General features: G+C 40.7%; 1 protein-coding gene across 1 annotated transcript in view; it reads left to right on the top strand.

The window, feature by feature from the left end:
- The first annotated feature begins 3817 nt into the window (after positions 1 to 3817).
- The window catches only part of DNAH8 (dynein axonemal heavy chain 8), a 323816-nt gene continuing 308697 nt past the window's right edge, over positions 3818 to 18936 (top strand). The window contains exons 1-4 of the mRNA XM_029243162.1: positions 3818 to 4175; positions 8827 to 9321; positions 9431 to 9565; positions 14967 to 15051. Coding sequence (XP_029098995.1) covers positions 8872 to 9321; positions 9431 to 9565; positions 14967 to 15051 — 670 coding nt within the window. The 5' untranslated portion in view covers positions 3818 to 4175; positions 8827 to 8871. The remainder of the gene's footprint in view (positions 4176 to 8826; positions 9322 to 9430; positions 9566 to 14966; positions 15052 to 18936) is intronic.

Raw genomic sequence — 18936 nt, 5'->3', positions numbered from 1 at the left:
GGTATAGATCAATAAATGGGAACTGTGGCAAGCAACTCTAAAATAGCCCCAATGATCCCCACCTCCTGGTATTTATGCTCTTGTGTTATTCTCTCCCCATGAATATGGATTTAGTGACTCACTTCTAAGGAATAGAATATGGCAGAAGTGATGGGATGTCACTTCTGAGTTAGACTATGTAGAGGTTGTGATTCTTGTCTTGGGATCTCTCTCTTACTTTCTTTTTCTCCAATCTCTCACTCAGAGGGTAAGCAAGCTAAAATGTTGTGAGCAACATATGGAGAGACTCATGTAGCAAGGAACTGATGTCCCCTGTCAACAGCCAGTGAGGATCTGAGGCTTGCCAACAGCCACATGAGTGAGCTTGGAAGTGGGTCCTCTCCTAGGAGAACTTTGAGATGACTGCTGCCCCAGTTGACCCCTTAACAAGTTGATCTTGTAAGAACCTTGAGCCAGAACTACCCGGCTAGGGCTAGACCACTCCCAGATTCCTAACCCACAGAAACTATGAGATAATAAATGTTTGTTGCTTTTAGCTGCTAAGTTTTGGGGTAATTTGTTGTGCAGCAATACACAACTATCACACACATGTACACACATGAAAACTTGATTTAGATCAGAGCTAGTACCGCAGATCATTGGGGAAAGGATGACTTTTTCAATGAATGGTGCTAGGATGCCATCATTTATCTATATGAAAAAAAAAAAAAGCAGATTTCTCCATTTCATACCATAAAGAAAAACAGAAGTCCAAGTGTGTATTAAAGATATAAAAGTGAAAAGGTAAAACTTAAACATGTAAAGAATAAAATATCAGAGAATATCTTTATGAATTCATGGTAGGAATTTCTTAGTGAGATGTAAAAGCACAAAATATAAAAGAAAAAATATCTTAACTAAAACACACCATAAAAAAGTAAAAAGACAAACCACAAAGTGGGAGAAGGTATGGGCAACACACATAGCCAACAAAGGATCAGTATCCATAATATGTAAAAACCCTTACAAATCAATGAGGAAAAGGTAACTCAATAGAAAAAATGGCAAAAGAGAAAAATAGGCAGTTTACAAAAGAGGAAACACAAGTAACTAATAGGCACATGAAAAAATGCTCTTAACTTACTGGAAAACAGGGAAATGCAATTTAATATAAAAATGAGGTTCCCTTCATACCCTTCAGATTGACAAAAATTTTTTAATTCATAGCGTATCAGTATCAAGTGTTGGTGTGAATGAGGAGCAGTGTTTGCTGGTGGAAACCTAAATTATTATAAACACTTTGGAAAATAATTTGACAGTATTTAAGTAAGGTTAAATACAGTACATCCTACTAAGTACATATCCAGAGGACTATTATGCCTACACTCTAAGTATAAGAGACAAAGTTTGAATAGAAAAAAAATTGATAAAACCTAAATGTCCAACTGTGAGAAAATAAATTGTGTTATTTTCACAGTGGACTAATATACATAAGTGAAAATGAATGAATCTGAGGAACATATTCCAACAGTGATAAACCTCACAAATAGAAATGAAATAATTAAAAGTTGCAGAAGAATTCATATGACCAATACAACTTTTAAAAAAGTTTTAAACTCTGTAAGAATATAATGTATTGCTTAGGGCTAAATATACATCCAGTAATGGCATCAGGAAGTACCTGGGAAAAACAACTCCAAATTCAAGAACATGATTTGCTCTAAGCAACAATGGAAAAAGCCAAATGGGAGGGATGTACTGGGGATTTAAATGTTTTGACGTTGTTTCATAACTTAAGCTGGATGTTGGGTAAATGGATAGTTGTATTATTCTTTATACCTCTCTGTATCTCTTAAATATATATAATATACTTTTTAAAAGCTTAAAAGTAATAAGCACCACATAGAGAAACAAAAGAAAAGACAGCAATAGTGGGGAAGGAATAGTTTAGAATAGTCACTATTTTAGAAGACACAAATTCCAAATAGGGTTTAGAATTGTTTCCTTTTTGGTAGAAGGGATATTAGTTTCCTTGAGCTGATGTAACAAATCATCAAAAACTTGGTGGTTTAAAACAACAAAAATTTATTCTCTCACAATTCTGGAAGCTAGAAGTGTGAAATCAAGTTGTTGGCAGGACTATACTCTCTCTAAAGGCTCTAGGGGAGAATCCTTCCTTGCCTCTTCCATCTTTTGGTGGCTCCATGTGTTCCTTGGTTTGTGGCAGCATAACTGCAATCTCTGCCTAGGTCTTCACATGGCCTCCTTCCCTGTGTCTGAAATCTCTCTCCTCTTTTTCTTCTAAGGACACCAGTCATAGGATTAAGGGCCCACTGTAGATCCAGGGTGATCTCACCTTGAGATCCTTAAGTTTACCTGCAAAGACACTATTTCCAAATAATGTCACATTCACAGACAGGTACCAGGAAACAACAGACTTGGACTTATTTTAGGGGGACACAATTCAACCCACTGCAAGGTGAACATACCTGTTTTGTTTTTTGTTCTGTTTTGTATGTTAGTAAAATTAAGATTAGGAAATCTACTCAGAGTATGTTTAAAATACTTTTATGGTAGAGTTAATTTTCCTTAATGAACTTTGTTTTATTAGTTGCTTAGGTCTCTATTGTCAGTTTTTTTTTTTTTCAAACTAAATAGGATGGACAACTAAACAGGGTATAGGTATGCTGTTTCAGCCATAAAAAAAAGCTCAAAGAATGAACTGTGGATAGTTACTCAATATTTATATATATTTATATATATTTCATATATATTTTACTTGAATGGCTGGCTACTTAAATTGTTATTTGATAATAAGATCATGTGGCTATGTTAGGACAATTATAACAACAAATATTGATAATCTGTGTACTTTAATTGCACATTCCCTACAACATTTAGACATTTCCAGTGGGTTGTCTTGATGTTTATATTTCTGTCCATAGTATCATCTTTCAGTCAATAAGGCTTGAAACCAAACATCACGGAGTTATAGATTTTTGGAACAAGAAGGGAACTTAGAGATCATCTTATCTCCTGCATTTTATTTTATAAATGAGGACACCCAGGACTACAGCATGTTCACAATCTGAGTTTCAGAACTAATTGAGTTACTGGGTAGCACAGAATATATATATATATATAAACACCTAATTAAAATGGAGACCCATCACGCCTCGTCAGGGGTAAACGCAGAAACGTACTGGAGGGCTTCCCTGGTGGCGCAGGGGTTGAGAGTTGGCCTGCCAATGCAGCCGACACGGTTCGTGCCCGATCTGGGAAGATCCCACATTCCGCGGAGCGCCTACGCCCGTGAGCCATGGCCGCTGAGCCTGCGCGTCCGGAGCCTGTGCTCCGCAACGGGAGAAGCCACAACAGTGAGAGGCCTGTGTACCGCAAAAAAAAAAAAAGTACTGGATAAGGGCGGAGGGGGGGGTGTAAACTTTGAAAAGTAGTCCGTTTTTTTCCGTCCTTCTACTCTCTATATTACCAGTCATAGGTTTCTGAGCAAACAGATTCAAAAGAAAACATTTAATGTTCTCTAGTGAGACACGAAGTAACTTCAGAAAACGTAAAGGTCATAGAAAACGCTATTTTATATATCAAGACATTTCCGTACCAATCCCCTCAAAGCCTACCTTGGAATCCTCCCAAGTCCCCACCCCCTGAAATATTCCATCTCTAGGCAGCTGCTCCTTCCGCGGGGCCCCTAAACAGTGTTTCACTTCTCAGGCTCGTGGGGTGATTGTCCCGGCCCGAGAGCGCGCGGGGGGCGGCACGGGGTGGGGAAAGCCGGCGTCCCAGCGCCCCACGCCCCGCAGGGAGCAGAGCCCGGCGGAGCCCGCGCTACGCGCCGGGGAGCGAGCTGGCCTCGGACTCCCAACGGCCGAGCCTCGGTGGCCGCGGAGACCGAGCAGGAGCAGCTCCCGGGGCTGCGCGGCCGCTCGGGGTCGCCAGGCTGAGCTGAGTGGCGGGTGAGTGCGCCTCGGAGACCCGCGCAGAGCCGGATTCCCAGCCCCGCTGAGGTCCGGCCTACTTACCTCCCTCTGCCCCCCAGCTCCCCGCTAATGTCTCCAAGCTGTCCAGTTCCCACCCGACTACAACCCGCAGCCAGCCCCTGCCCTTGGTGAATCCCAGTCTCTTCGTTGGACGTCTGACAGACTCCACACCCCGCTCCCCCTTTTAAGGATTCAAAAGTAAGACAAACAGAAGGCCTAGCCATTCAGGCTTATCTTCTGCTCCTCGCTCCTCCTCACTCCCCTACACCCCGAAATCTCATCACTAAATTTGCCACTTCTAAACAATCTAAGCCTTTCCCTGCTTTCTTGCTAGGAGAGTCCCCTCTCCCGTCCTCTCCTGACAGCTCTTCAGACCCAAGTCAAATGTCATCATCTCTGTCGTTTTTTTCCAGAAGTTTCCTTCCCTTCTAGTCTCTTTCAGCCCTTTGTTCATTCACCTTTTCTTGACGTTGACCACCCTGTGTGTGTTTAACAGTCTGCCCGCTCCCCCACCTCCGTTTGTGCGTTTTGCTTTGCAGGGGCTTCTCGGTTGTGTATGTCATCACAGCGGCCAAGCACGCAGAGACCCCTTAGTCATCATGAAGGGATAGGGGTACAGAGATGGGCACAAGAGAAAGGGGTGTGGTTGAAATGGCAACTTGCTCCTGGAAATGACTAGGAATGATTTTGTGGACGTCCAATGAACCTCCAAAATTGAACTTAAAGAGAAGGGGTGGTGGGAATTTAAAATGATTGTATTTGGCAGCAAGTTGTCCGGGGAGGACACGGGGAGGAGGAGAAGACGAAAAGGTGTTTATCCTGCATCCCCTCTGTGCTCTTATAGCCGGCAAAGCGTGAATGCTTGGAGTAAAGACCCGCCCCTTCGTTGCCGAAGTAATCTTTTTAAATTCTAAAATTCAGAGGGAAATTTAGGTTCTAAATTTTAAGTCCTAAGATACATAGGAGAAAAATATAAACACATATTGTGTGTTATTGTATAAACACATATTATACGAGTAAAATTCGCACATGATTATACTTTTTTAAAAACCATAAAGTTATCAAATTGAAAAGTACAGCTCTTCCTCTGCTTCTCGTATCTGGCCTTTTTTACTCAAGGTAATCATTGTTCATAATTCATTGTGTATCTTTCCTGGAAAGCTTCTAATGCATTTTATTAAATCTAAACTGTTATTGATTATAATTTTATACAATTACATAGATGGAAACTACGTATTATATGTAACAGCATAAAGAAAAAGATGTGAGGAAAGGAAAAAAGGTTGCCAGTTAAACCTTCTTAAAAGTGTGCATCTTAGAATAGATGAAATACCATGTATATGCCTACATACACTTTAAAAAATTTATACAGTTGATATACAATGCACTGTACTACCTTGGTTTTTCCTCCATGTAACAATATGTGATTGAGACATTTCTACATCTGTATATATAGCTTTACCTCATTATTTTTATTGCTAATGTTAAATTAAAACTTTATTGAACAGTGTACTACGGTACAATTAATGCATCCTTTATTAAGGAACATTTTGGTTGTTTCCAGGAAGTGTATTTGTTTTCTTCTTTATGCTGTTGCAAACATGTTGCATATATGCAAACATGTGAATGTGTATATGTAGTAAGGTAATTTATATTTACTAAAAATTTTTCCATTTCAACTATGTAATCTTAAAATTTTTGCTACAGTTTTTAGGAATTCTTCTATATAAAACAGCTGTGTACATTTTCTAAGTTACAGTTAAATAATTGCATCAGTCTTTGGGAGTGGTAAACTGACATTTTATATTTAGAGTTCATTACATTGCCAACTATGATTTGACATTTGAAAACAATGTAGGAAAAACATCTCAAATGATTTCATCAGAGGAAGAATTCTATAGCTTCCTTAAGCAAAATCTCCCCAAAATGGCAGTAGTAATTTATTTATTTTGAGAGTCTGAGGTATATGATTTGCTTTAAAAATGTAAACTGTAACAAATTATTTAGAAATTACTTGTTTCTCAGTCATGATAGCAATTAAAACCTTGTTATCATTTTCCGTATTGTCGGTGTGTACAGACTACTGACCATAAAGACTCTTTATGTTCACAAAATAAGAGCTTATCCTGTCCTTAGCGTGAGATATATATGTCAGCACTCAATTCACAGAGCATAAATTGAACTCTTTACATAAAACATATATTCCGAGAGGAGTATTCTAATAAGTTTTAGAAATTAAATGCTGTTTCCCCCACCACCACCCCCTTAAACAGCTTCACATAAATCCCAAGGAAACTGAGGTAAGGAGACACACATAGAGGTGGAAAGTATATGTATGTTATATTTAAATATGTTTACCTGAATTGAGGCTATCGACTATGTTTATTAGATTACCATGGGAGCAGAGTAACTCACAATGACCTCTTTCAGTGTATTTTATTATAAACTTGGGGAATTCTTGATTAGGAGGGAGAGGATTTCCGGGTTTTTGTCTTCTCTTTACACTCTATTTGTCTTATTTTCAGCTTTCTTTCCTTCTTTTTCCCATTCCTTTTTACTTGCTTTCAATTTTCCTTCTCTAAGCCTATCGATTCAGCCTGACCTTAGTCATAGATTTTGTTTAACCTAACTGATGTTATTCAGGACTACCTTAAGCTTTTTTAGCTTTTAATATCCTTTCATTGCAAGATTACAAAGAGCTAGGTGAACAAGGGGGCAAAACTAAATAGGGCCGTGATGTGATATGATCTGAAGTTTAGAAAGATCAATTGGGTGTGCAGTTGGATAAGATCTGTGACTGTGCTGGATCTTAGTTTCATTATCAGTAAAAAGGGAGAGTTAAGCTAGGTGATTTCTAAGGTTTATTTTCTAGTTCTGAAATGACGTGCCATGAATCTTAACTATCTGGAATCTCCAGGGAATTAATTGTGTTGGGTAATAACATTTTCTGAAAATTTAATCTGTGAATCTGTGCCAACACTTAAGAAATAGTTGTCATTTTTAGATGGAAAACTCATTAAGATTTATTGTATACTCCCTTGATTTCTTAAACAAAATGTCATGATTCAACTTTAGTCTTTCCTTGATGGCTTAAATAATAGTGGCTTTATACTGGCTTAAATAACTGTGTGTCTCTAGAAAGAGCATTTATTGCCTATGGAGAAGCTCTCCGGCCCTACTGAGCTCAGTCAGTACATGTGTTTCACCATTTATTGAAATTAAAGTAAATTTTGCTTTCGTTTCAGAAACCAGACAACAATGCCTGTTGATATCCTTTGAGAGAAGGCACGATTCTCTTATGGAGTAAAGTAAATTGTTTGGCAGAATTCAAAAGCATAAATTTGAGCAGAGTGACAGGTAGTTGATAGGACTTGACTAATGTGTATCATCATAATTGTTCTTGAGTTATTATAGATGGCACAACCAACTCCTCTAGGCCAGTTTCAAGTGTAAGAATGTAATGCACACACAACTCCTGGGTATTGTAGCTCTTTATTGTGCCCAATAATAACTCAAGAGACCTTTACTTAGTTACTATCCAAGCAAATTTTCTCTTGTGTGAAAAAGCTAGACATTAGATTGTGGCCAAGAGTCAAAGACAAAAACCAGGATTTATAAAAGACAGAGGAGAGAGGGATGAGAAAAAAAATACTTCAGACAGTTTGAGAACATTGGTCCTTGTTTGACATCTTGGGTGTGGGTAGGTAAACTGGTTAGCTGGCAGCTAAAAGGTCAGTTTGGGTCTTTCTGCTCTTGAATAGGCCAACCTTAGCATATCAAAGAAAACAATTTCAGCTGTTTATAGGTCCTTTGGAAAACCTGGTGAGGGCAGATGTCAGGTGCAGGTTACAGGCTATCTCTGTCTGATGGAGGGCTGCTGGTGTCCCTTCATACGAAGCACCGTCTTACTTAGGCCAGGTCTGCACCAGTGTCCTCAGAATTTCTCACTAGAAAGCCTCTTTATCTTCTTCTTTTGAACTGTCTGCTTTGGAATTTGTTCTTTTGTTCTTCAGGTATTTACTGTTATACTGGTTTCTGGATCTTAGCCATATCCCAAACTCCTATTTATTTTGATGGAGGCTTGATTATTGTCCTAAATATGATTTTTTTTTTCTGTAAGTAACATTTTGTCCCATTCCACTGGTGCCCCCTAATTTTCCTTGTTATGTGCTCATGATAACTTCCACACTCCTTTATAATTGGAGCTTTTCTGATTGGGTAGGTTGGATTTATACTTTATATGATACCGTTGCTTCAGTAAATAGTCACAATCACATTTTAGCATGAATTTTATGTTTGGACTTGGGATATTCATTTTGGCTTCCAAGAGTATGTTTTATGCTTTTTGGGTGGTCCTGGTTATGCTCATACAGATGAGATGGCTGGACAGTTGAGTGTCTGATTGGTGAATTGTAGAGTAGCAGAGTTCCCCCAAGCAAGGAACATTTCAGTCCATGTAGTTCTTTGCTTGATCTCTTGGATAAGTATCCTGTTGTTGATCACCAGTTGGTCCTGGAGTACAGTCGCTCTCAATCTTTTTTCAGCCCTTTTTCCATACCTGAGGACAGGTGTCCTCCCATCAGTTGCAGTGGTTACTTATAGTTTGAAAAAGACCCTAGAGGTGTGTAGGTGTAGGTGTGTGTGTGTGTGTGTGTGTGTGCGCGCACCTGCACACGCTGTCCCACTTTAAAAAAAATTCTCTCTCTAGCCCTATAAACTTAGTTTCTTTAGATAATGCAGTATGAGAGAAACAGATAATTTTGCTACCTGTCTAGCTTCAATGGGAGGGATAAATTAATACATCATACTCAATTTATTGAACAATTAAAAAAAATTTTTATAATCCTAGGTTTTGAAGTTTTAAGGTGCTCTGCAGGTGGAGGGAGTGGATAACATGAGCGCTGAAGAAGGTGACCCACCCCCTCCGGAAGAAGAAGCCCCGTCCTCTTCGGGAGAGGCAGCACCTCCTAGCTCAGAAGATGTTGCCCCTCCGGATCCAGGAGATGAGGCTCCCCCACCTCCGGAAGAAGAGGCTCCTCCTCCTTCCAGTGAAGAGGCCCCTCCCCTCCCAGTAGAGGCATCTGAAGAAGACACTGTCTCTCTTTCCGAAAAAGGTCCTACTTCCTCTTTAAGTGATTATATGAATCTCATTCCTTCTGATGAAAGGATAGTTATGCCAGATGAAGATGACCCAGATCTGAGAAGGGTTCGACCTAGGCCTGCGCCACGATTGGTTCAATCAGTGCCTTCTGATGTGCTCTCTCAGTCTTCCCGCAGATCATCCAGATATCTCCGAAGTATGAGTGGCATTACAAATCTACAGGAAACATTAAAAGAGAGACAGGTTTTGCTTATAATACCATTTTTATTAAGTGTCACTTTTATCTGAAATGAAATATTTTGGTGATTTTTCTTCATAATTACAATTTTTACACATGGTTTTCATTCTTTAGGCAAGATTCAGAGATGCAAGGGAAAACCGAAAAATGAAAATTGACCCTTCATACAAATATATATTTGAAATTCTATCAGCAAAGCTTGGCCTGGACATAACAACTGTTGAAGAGTTAATTTTGGATTGCCCATCTGTAAGTTTAAGTCTTATTATTTTTTAATTACTCTTTGAGAAGTGATTGGTTGAAGAAACTTGAATCGTTGTGAACAACAAAACATTTAGAAAGAGAAGGTTGGGATTTAACTGAATAGAGAAGAAGCTTTATTTTACATAGTTATAGCCAATTGGATGATATTTCTAGTTTGGCCTACTATTGTGGAGGAAGGGGAAAAAAGAGTTGGCAACTAGAAATGAGCTAAGATTCTAACTCAAAATGGCTTCAGAGGTTAGAGGGATGGTCAAACACAGGTAGAGTGATATTTTAAAAGTACGGGTTATATAAACTACACGTGCAAATCATTTGGGTAGAAAAACAAACTGCAGAAATAGAGCTAGGGAACAGTGACTACTGCATGAATATAGTCGAAAACAACGAGGTGATTACCGTGCGTCTCTGCGTGCCAGGGAGAGCCCTGGATTATGCCTACTTTTCTAGCATAATTATTAACAGTTCCTCCTTTCACTCCTAAAAGGGTCCCAGTTTTGGATGATGAATTTATATGGTCACCTTAATTATAGTAATGTATGATAAACTGTGACTTTGATAGCGGTTCCCGGAAGCACTGTCATAGCTTCCTTATAGCTCAGGTTCTAAATTTTCAACAAAATTACTCTTAGCTGCTTGAGTTTTTGTCAAGTCTAGGAGTGACCTGGGCTGGAGCTTCTACAAGACCCGTGAGCAGGTACATGCTGGTGGTGAGCTGATCGTCCCACTGAATGCAAGGGTGAGAGAGTTGCAATGGGGGCGGCATTGTGGTGAGGTTGCCATTATCAGGGTCCATACTCCCTGTTCTTGCCCAGTGAACTTGGGCAAAACTCTTTAGCTTGCTCTAGGAGCGAAGAGTCTGTGGAATGTTTCCTAAAAGAGCCTCTCCCTTGCTCGATGCAGTATGTTACCAAGTTCTGGAAGTTGTCTGCCCTTCATTTCTTCCAGGACCCTTATAAAGCTTTAGAACTGGCAGGCCCCTGACAGTTGAATGGGACTGATCATTTTCTTGTTCCCTTAGTGTGTTACAGTGACATGGGCATGTGATTGATGCAGAGAGATCAATAGCTCTGAGCTATTTTAATGGCAAATGATAGACAACCTTGGAGATGTGTACATAAAACAAGAGGTGCCACAGCAAGCAACTGGAAGTAGGATGATTTCCCGGGTCACCAAAGTTCCCTGTGGGAATGTGCGTGTGGCTAAGGATGGCTTCATGGGCATGCGGGCTGTTAGTTGAGTAGGCCCTTGTGCTGAAGGGCCCTACCCTTGGATAAATGATCTCCTGTTGCCATCTTAAAATTATTAATAATTTCTAAACAAGTGGTTCTGAATTTTCATTTTTTACTGGGCCTCACAAATTCTGTAACCCTCCCTGGCTATGGATGATACCACCCAATGGCAACAGGATTCTCTTTGCCACTCTCAATTGTTTTTGTTTGTTTGTATTGTTTTTTCATTTGTTTTCATCTCTCCTGGCCTCCCTTCTCTACTATTTTGACTCCTCTGGTGACTCTGGTTATGTGTCTGCCTATTCTCTAGGTAGAAGATGCAAAACAACCTTGCACACATCACTGAGCAGATGACCAAGAGAGGAAGGGAAGGCCAATTTCTAAAAAATGTGATTCTCAGTAGGCCCAGGCTTCAAGCCTGTCCCAAGGACCATTCCTGTGCTTGGTTAGGGAAGAAACCATATAGGTAATCAACATTGTTGCACCTGAAAATTTCAAGGCCACATATTTGGCTAACTTCCCAATTGGAATCCCACTAGCTCTGCAAAAGATTTAGGCATAGACGTGGGGACTAGGCAGTGCCTTCAGAGGAAGACTGCTGCTAGGACTGAGCTGGGGAGATGAGTATCTACAGAGGTGATATTATCACCCTTAAGTATTTGCCACCTGGTTTTCTGGGCTGGCATTCTCTACTTGGAGGAAGTCTCTCTCACTGGCTAGCATGCTGACCAGGAAGTGGGAGTGCCCAATGCCTGCAAACCCTTCCATTTGTCATTCCTGGGGCGTGCCTTGGACTTTGGGTCTTTGTGGTTAGCTTCTTCCTTTAAGGCTATCATGGACCAGGCCAGACACTGCTTAGGCTGCAAGGAATGGGAAATCAAGGATTAAGGGAAGAGTCAAACCAGGAAAGGTGTTTCCTTAAGAGTTGCTGGTGAATTGCAAAGCCACAGTGGAGGGAAGATAGTAAGTACATCTAGGATGGAAACCAATGTCAAAATCTGTGCTCATTTGATTACATGGACAGAGCAAGAACATGTAGTAAATTGGCATCGCGATTAGTGGATGGGTGAGTAAGAAGTTGGAGCAAGAGGTGGTATGTTTTGTTATGGTTGTTTAGGTAACTGGGTGTATGGAAAAGTTTTTCTTTTATGTGAGGCCTGTTGCACAATCCAGAGTGAAAACAGTTCATTAAAGGCTCCGCAGGAGGGTAGACAACAGAAGAGGTGGTGGTTATTTTGTTTGCCTTCAGATCCATTCCCGACTGTGCTCCACCCTGCTCTGTGGCCTGGAAGGCTGACCCTTCTGGAATCTACCACATGGGCTCCCTCATCCTCTGGTTTCCATGTGGCTCGGCTTCTGGGAGCCACCAGCAGGAGATTGGAGGGCAGAAGAGAAAGAAGCCTGATCCCTCCCCACTTGGCCACGTTTCTGCCAGTGTCCTCCCGAGCAGTCCCTTTCCCCCAGCTCCAGCTCTCACCCTGCTTCCCGCTACCCCATTCCCCCCAACGCCCTCCCTTCCAGGCCTTGAGGTGGTACTGGTTTTCCTCTGTTGCTAGTCCTGTGTTGCCGCTAGTGCCACAGCTTCCCTTACCCTGCTCTGGCCTCTAGAAGTAGCCTCTTTAGGTTTCTTCAGAGCCTCTTTGTTACGACTCCTTTGCTTGCCAGGACCCTAACCAATACAGAGGTTTCTGCCGCATTGGCATTCAAGCTTTTGCTACTTCGTGTGTTCCTGCTACTTTCATTCAGCGCTGCTTATGATAGTCACAGACATTACTTTCCTGGCTTACATGATAGTGTTTTCCAAAGTCAAGACAGCAGCAGCACAGTTCTGTGGAAAGAGAGCAGATCTGGAGTTCCAGGTTCTGCACTTGTGGGTATGTGTCTTTGGGTCCTTCACTCAAATTCCTTTTATTTTTATTTATTTTTAACTTATTATTATTATTATTTGGGCTGGGCTACACAGCACATGGGATCTTAGTTCCCTGACCAGGGATCGAACCTGTGCCCCCTGCAATGGAAGCACAGAGTCTTAACCACTGGACCACCAGGGAAGTTCTCAAATTCTTTTTATTTATTTATTTATGGCTGTGTTGGGTCTTCGTTGCTGCGTGGGCTTTCTCTAGTTGCGGCGAGTGGGGGTTACTCTTTGTTGTGGTGCGCGGGCTTCTCATTGCGGTGGCTTCTCTTCTTGCAGAACACAGGCTCTAGGCACATGGGCTTCCGTAGTTGTGGCACATGGGCTCAGTGGTTGTGGCTCGCAGGCTCTAGAGCACAGGCTCAGTAGTTGTGGCGCACGGGCTTAGTTGCTCCACGGCATGTGGGGTCTTCCTGGACCAGGGCTCGAAACCGTGTCCCCTGCATTGGGAGGCGGATTCTTAACCATTGCACCACCAGGGAAGTCCCCTCAAATTCTTTTTAGCTTTAATTTTCTTTTCTGCAAGAGGGGCATAATAATGCCACCTTACCTAGTGCAAGGTTGTGGTGAAGCTCAGATGAAGTATTTGTAAAATATTACGTATCATAAGTGAATTTTTAACTGCAGTCATGATTTCGGCCCACGACGGTTTTCACTCTGCTGGCCTCAGGAGTACAACATGTCTAAAAGACAAGAATTCATTACGTTTGATATTGAGTTTTTTTTTTTATCACAGTCATGCAGTCTACTTTTGAGAGTTTGGATGCATTCAAAGCTGATAGGTCATAGAAGTCACATACAGCATGAAAGTGTGGAACTGGGCAAGAATAGCTATGCTGACAGCTTCTGTATCTTTTAGGTGGTAATTATGCAAGAGAGCCAAGTTTACGTGTGAGATGGAAGAGTAGAAAATGAAGGGATAGAATTTTGCGCATCTCCGTGGCTCCATTTCATCTCCCAGGGTGGTGGTTCCCAAACGTGGTCCCAGGAACAGCAGCAGCATCACCTGGACCTTTTTAAAAATGCAAATCCTTGGGTCCAGCATTCTTTATTTTTAAGACGTCCCCTAGTTGCTTCTGTGATGCACACAAAAGTTTGAGAACCATTGTCCAAGGGTGAGAGGCTTTGCCAGACCTGAGATACTTCCTACAGGAATAGGTCAGTAAGTGAAGAGAAACCCACTGCCCAAGAGAGACACTTATGTATGAAATCAGTAGGGCTAGGTGAAGGGGGGTCAGTAAACTTGTGTTTCCCTAATGATGTGTGAGAGTTTTTGTTTATGTGACCTAGATATCTACTTACTAAAGATAATTATACTGACTCATAAGTAATTAAATTCATGCTCATAAATATGGAAGACATTATATTAATTTGTTTTTATATTAGTTTGGCTACAATATAGGTCAAATTATAATTGCTGAAAATATAATTACTCAAATAATTGGTCAAACAAAACAATTAGTTAATAAGGCAAGTTTTACTGTTCCACAAATCAACTTTTAAGAATAGTTTCTTGGGCTTCCCTGGTGGCACAGTGGTTGAGAGTCTGCCTGCCAATGCAGGGGACATGGGTTCGTGACCCGGTCCGGGAAGATCCCACATGCCGCGGAGCAGCTAGGCCCGTGAGCCATGGCCGCTGAGCCTGTGCGTCCGGAGCCTGTGCTCCACAACGGGAGAGGCCACAACAGTGAGAGGTCTGCTTACCGCAAAAAAAAAAAAAAAAAAAAAAAAAAAAAGAATAGTTTCTCTTGGGAATTCCCTGGTGGTCCAGTGGTTAGGACTCTGTGCTTTCACTGCCAAGGGCGCAGGTTCAATCCCTGGTCAGGGAAATAAGATCCTGCAAGCCACCCAGTGCAGCCAAAAAAAAAAAGAGTAGTTTCTCTTAACAATAATTCTTTATGTTTACCTCCAGTTGGACTCACCTATTTATCCTTATAAGATGCTGTGAGGCAGGGTTAGGTAAGTGGAGGCCCACTTATATATGTAGATAAGTAATGTAGGTTTGGAAATAGAATTCACCCTATATTCCATGATAATTTTGGAGTTAAATTAGTTCGGATTCTAATCCTGCCTCTGATGTACCTGCTTCTGTGTACCTTGAATAAACTCTTTTAGCCTCATTTTCTTTATTTACAAAACTATGAGGACTAAGGTATGTAAAATGCCTAGCACAGGGCTTGGTTCATTTTATTATAGTTTCTTAGTCATTTTATTGATTATCATTTTCTCTTTTGTTTAACAGCTGGAAGCATTTACTCTTTTTTTTGTGAAAGATGGTTGTAAGACATTGAAGTTTTTGTACCAAGAAGGAGATGTACCTGGTCTTGGTAAGGATGTTTTGCAAGGGTAACGTGCCAGCTATTCATGAATGAATGTTAAAGTGCAGCATATCTTTTCTCTTATACATAGACAATCCTATATTTATAAAGAAAATTTACCAGGAGCTTACAAGATTGCTATAATGATTGAAGAAGAAAGCATCCTTATAGAAGTCATTGACCTCTCCTGGGAATACACATTTTCACTAGAATTTAATTGCCTCTTCCTTGAAACAGGTAGAGGCATTTTGTACACGTGTTGTCAGATGACTAGAAATAGTCATGAAACCACCCGAAAGCACAGCAGTCACTCCCTGTGGTCCTGCGCCACCAGGGAAGCCCCCTCCTCTGCTGCCTTTAAGCTTAGGCTCCTATCTCATGCCTGCCCCAGTTTTCCAGATTGAAAACCAGTATCTCTGTTACCAGATTTCCTCTCTGAAATCCATACTACTTATTCCTGCCAAGTAAATCTTTCATTGTCCTGTTGTTGGATTGAGTCCAAACTCTTCATTTATTCTACTAAGGCCTGTCATAACCTGGACACACAGTACTTGTTTAGTCTGATCTCCTATTCTGCCAAACATGAACTTGCTGCTCTCTCTAAGCCAGTCTTCATGGTTGTCTATCCACACCAGTCATTTCCGTGCCCTTTTCTCCACCCTCCTAAGTGTCTCCACCCAGCCAAATCCTACCCCTCCTCCGGATTGCCTCAGGCATTCTCTTTACTTCAGAGCCTTCTCAGAGTGTTCCAAACCACATCCATCACTATCCTCCAAACGCCTGTCTCTTTTAAAGTTTGCATTGTAAAATACACCACTTGATCACGTTCTTCTGTTTTCATCTAATTGTTTAATATATATGTCTTTCTTCACCAACAAAATATGTAGACTCATGATTAGTGACTATGTCTGCTCTACTGATCTTGTGTCTCTCACAATTCTTATGCTGGGACATTATTGTAAGGTCCAAATTTTCATAATTCATTAAAAATTAAAACAATAGGGGCTTCCCTGGTGGCGCAGCAGTTGAGAGTCCACCTGCTGATGCAGGGGACACGGGTTCGTGCCCCGGTCCGGGAAGATCCCACATGCCGCAGAGCGGCTGGGCCCGAGGGCCATGGCCGCTGAGCCTGCGCGTCTGGAGCCTGTGTTCCGCAACGGGAGAGGCCACAACAGCGAGAGGCCCGCGTACCGCAAAAAAAAAAAAAAATAAAAAAAAAAATAAATAAAACAATAGCTGAAAATATAGAAAGGTGAGAAAATATCTACAATTAGAAGAAAAATTAAAACTACCACCCACATTCCCACTCACTTGGAATAATCAAGTTAACTCCTTGATGAGTATCCTTCTGTAACTTCTTTGGTATATATATATATGTGTGTGTGTGTGTGTGTGTGTGTTTATTTCCCTCTATGTATTTTGATATGTATATGTACAGTATGTATGAGATATGTACATATATATACACAGTATATATACCACTATGTATATAGTTTTATCTTCTGCTAGTTTTATCTTCTGATCACTAATTTAGATGTTTGTAACGACCCAAATTATAAGTATTGCTGCAAGTCTAAGACATATTCACGGTTCATTGACTCCTTGACATCCAGAGTTGCATATATAATATGTAGAGTTGGATCCTATTTTGCAGTATATATATATATATTGCTATACATATATATATTTGGGGGGACACATTCAGTCCATAGCATTTATTGTTATCCTATATTGCCTCAAACCTTCTTTGGAAGAGTATAGTATAAATAATAATAATGAAACTCTCAAGTTTTCAGCCAAAAAAAAAAAAAAGTATTATTTTCAAACTTATCGGGCCAAAACAAGAATGTAGAGCTAGTGAGAATATTCCTTTTGTGCCAAGATTACAACACCAGACAGACAGAGCTCTCCAGGATGCTTCTGGATGAGGAGGTAAGTTTGAGACGGGCTCTCTGTGCCTCCACCTTTCCACAGCCTACGGCATTCTTGCTGCCTTTAACCAGGAAAGTAATCACCTCTTTTATGGCTCACAAGTAGCATCTCACTTACGCCAAATGTGCTGGAGGCTGGGAATGCTTTGTGGTTTGCTGACCTTGTACCCACTCTGGTGCTTTGGGTCGTTCTTTGTCAAAATTTATGAAAGTACAAGACAGATGAGAAGGGTGACGTGCATTCTTCAGCTGGAAGAGTGACCAAGTAACTACAAACTGCTGCCCCTCCTGGGATCGTGCTGGTCACTGCAGACTTCAGCAGCCCAATGACTTGTTCCTCCAGACAGCGCCTATGCCTATGCCTTGTTCACCCAGACCATCAGCCTTGTGGGTCCTGAGGAGGCAAAGCTTGATGGGGAGTAGGCGGGTACTGGATGAGAGTGTAAGGGGCCAAGGTAGGACTGAGAAGGAAGCCACTTTCCCCATACTCAGTGCCCTGCTGGATTCTAAGACCCCTCTACCCTAACAATTATCTTTCTAAATAGCCTTGGTCCAAACTTTGGAGCTCAGGGTGGATTTCAAGTCAGTGTCAACAGTGTGAAACTTTCCATTTCTTCTAGACAGGTTATCCTGTGTATCCTGGTATATGGGTGAGAGTATCCCAGACCAGATGTTGTTTTCTTAAACTGCAGAGCTTATCACACCCTCCATTGACGGTGTGCAGACCCCTGGGCCTGCAGGGAGGAGGAGATCACAGATAGACACTGTTTGACACACTGGTTTAAAGCTCGGTCCTGGAGAGGGTCAGAAGTGAGGTGGTGAAGACAAGCTCCACTCTTTACTTGCTGGGTCACACTGGGAAAGTTATTTCATCTCTCCGGGCTTTGGTTTTCTCATCTGTAAAATGGGAACAGTAATGGAACTCACCTCATGGGATTGGGAGGACCGTGGTTATGCTGGGCTCGGGCAAGTGCCATGTAAACTTTGCCTCACTCCCTAAAAATGTCCTCCAAGATTATACTCCAGTCTCAGAAAGAAAAAGGAACTCAGTAGCCATGAGAGTTAGTTCAGCCTTCTCTTAATTATTTTCAAAAACATTGCATTTCCTGTTTGGGGACCATGTCACCCAAGATATGCTTCCTTTTTTTTTCAATTTAATTGAACTAAGAAAAAACAATTTATAGATGCTTTATAAAAATGTAATCCAACTCTATATATTATTCTATGGTAGCTTTTAAAAATTGATACTATTGTCTTCTCCATGTCACTGATACATTTCCACAATTAAATTTTAAACAGTTGCATTGTACTTCATTAGGCTGAGACAACTATTAGGTTCAAAACTTATTATTAGAATTTAGGTTGTTCACAACTTTTTTCTCCTTTAAACAATGCCTCAATGAATATCATTGAAGCTAATTCTACGTGGATTAGGAAGACTTTTTAGGAAGAATTCTCAGGAGAACTGCCAGAAGAAAGGGTAAACATACTTTTAATTATTATTTTTGCTATTTCCAAAAATAATATATTTATCAGCTTGGTGAGTATTCCTCTACATGTCTTTCTTATATGCATGTGCTAACATGTAGACACTTAGTATCATTTTAAAAATATGATCATATAACACGTTTTATTCTTGACTTACTTTTTGGACTTGACAGTATAACCTAGACATTTTTTATGTTATTAAATATAGATTTATCTAATTTAAAAGATGCTGTATAGTATTCTTTAGTGTAGCTGCATTTGGATTTTTAGAAGCCAGGAATATGTTCAGCTGTGAGTAATGGAAATCCTAATAGTAGCTTAAACAAATAGGGAGTCTATTTTTCTCTCATAACTGGGCAGGCAGTGGCTAGCAGTGGTTCAAGTGCTCAGTAACGCCATCAGAAACCCAGATTCTTATTTTATTTCTGTTCTGCCATTCTTTTTTTTTTAAAATTTAATTAATTAATTTATTTGT

Source organism: Monodon monoceros, unplaced genomic scaffold (genome assembly GCF_005190385.1).
Source record: "Monodon monoceros isolate NGI ecotype Baffin Bay Population unplaced genomic scaffold, NGI_Narwhal_1 Super_Scaffold_3, whole genome shotgun sequence".
Lineage (NCBI taxonomy): Eukaryota > Metazoa > Chordata > Mammalia > Artiodactyla > Monodontidae > Monodon > Monodon monoceros.
This window is presented reverse-complemented; position numbering and strand designations above follow the sequence as displayed.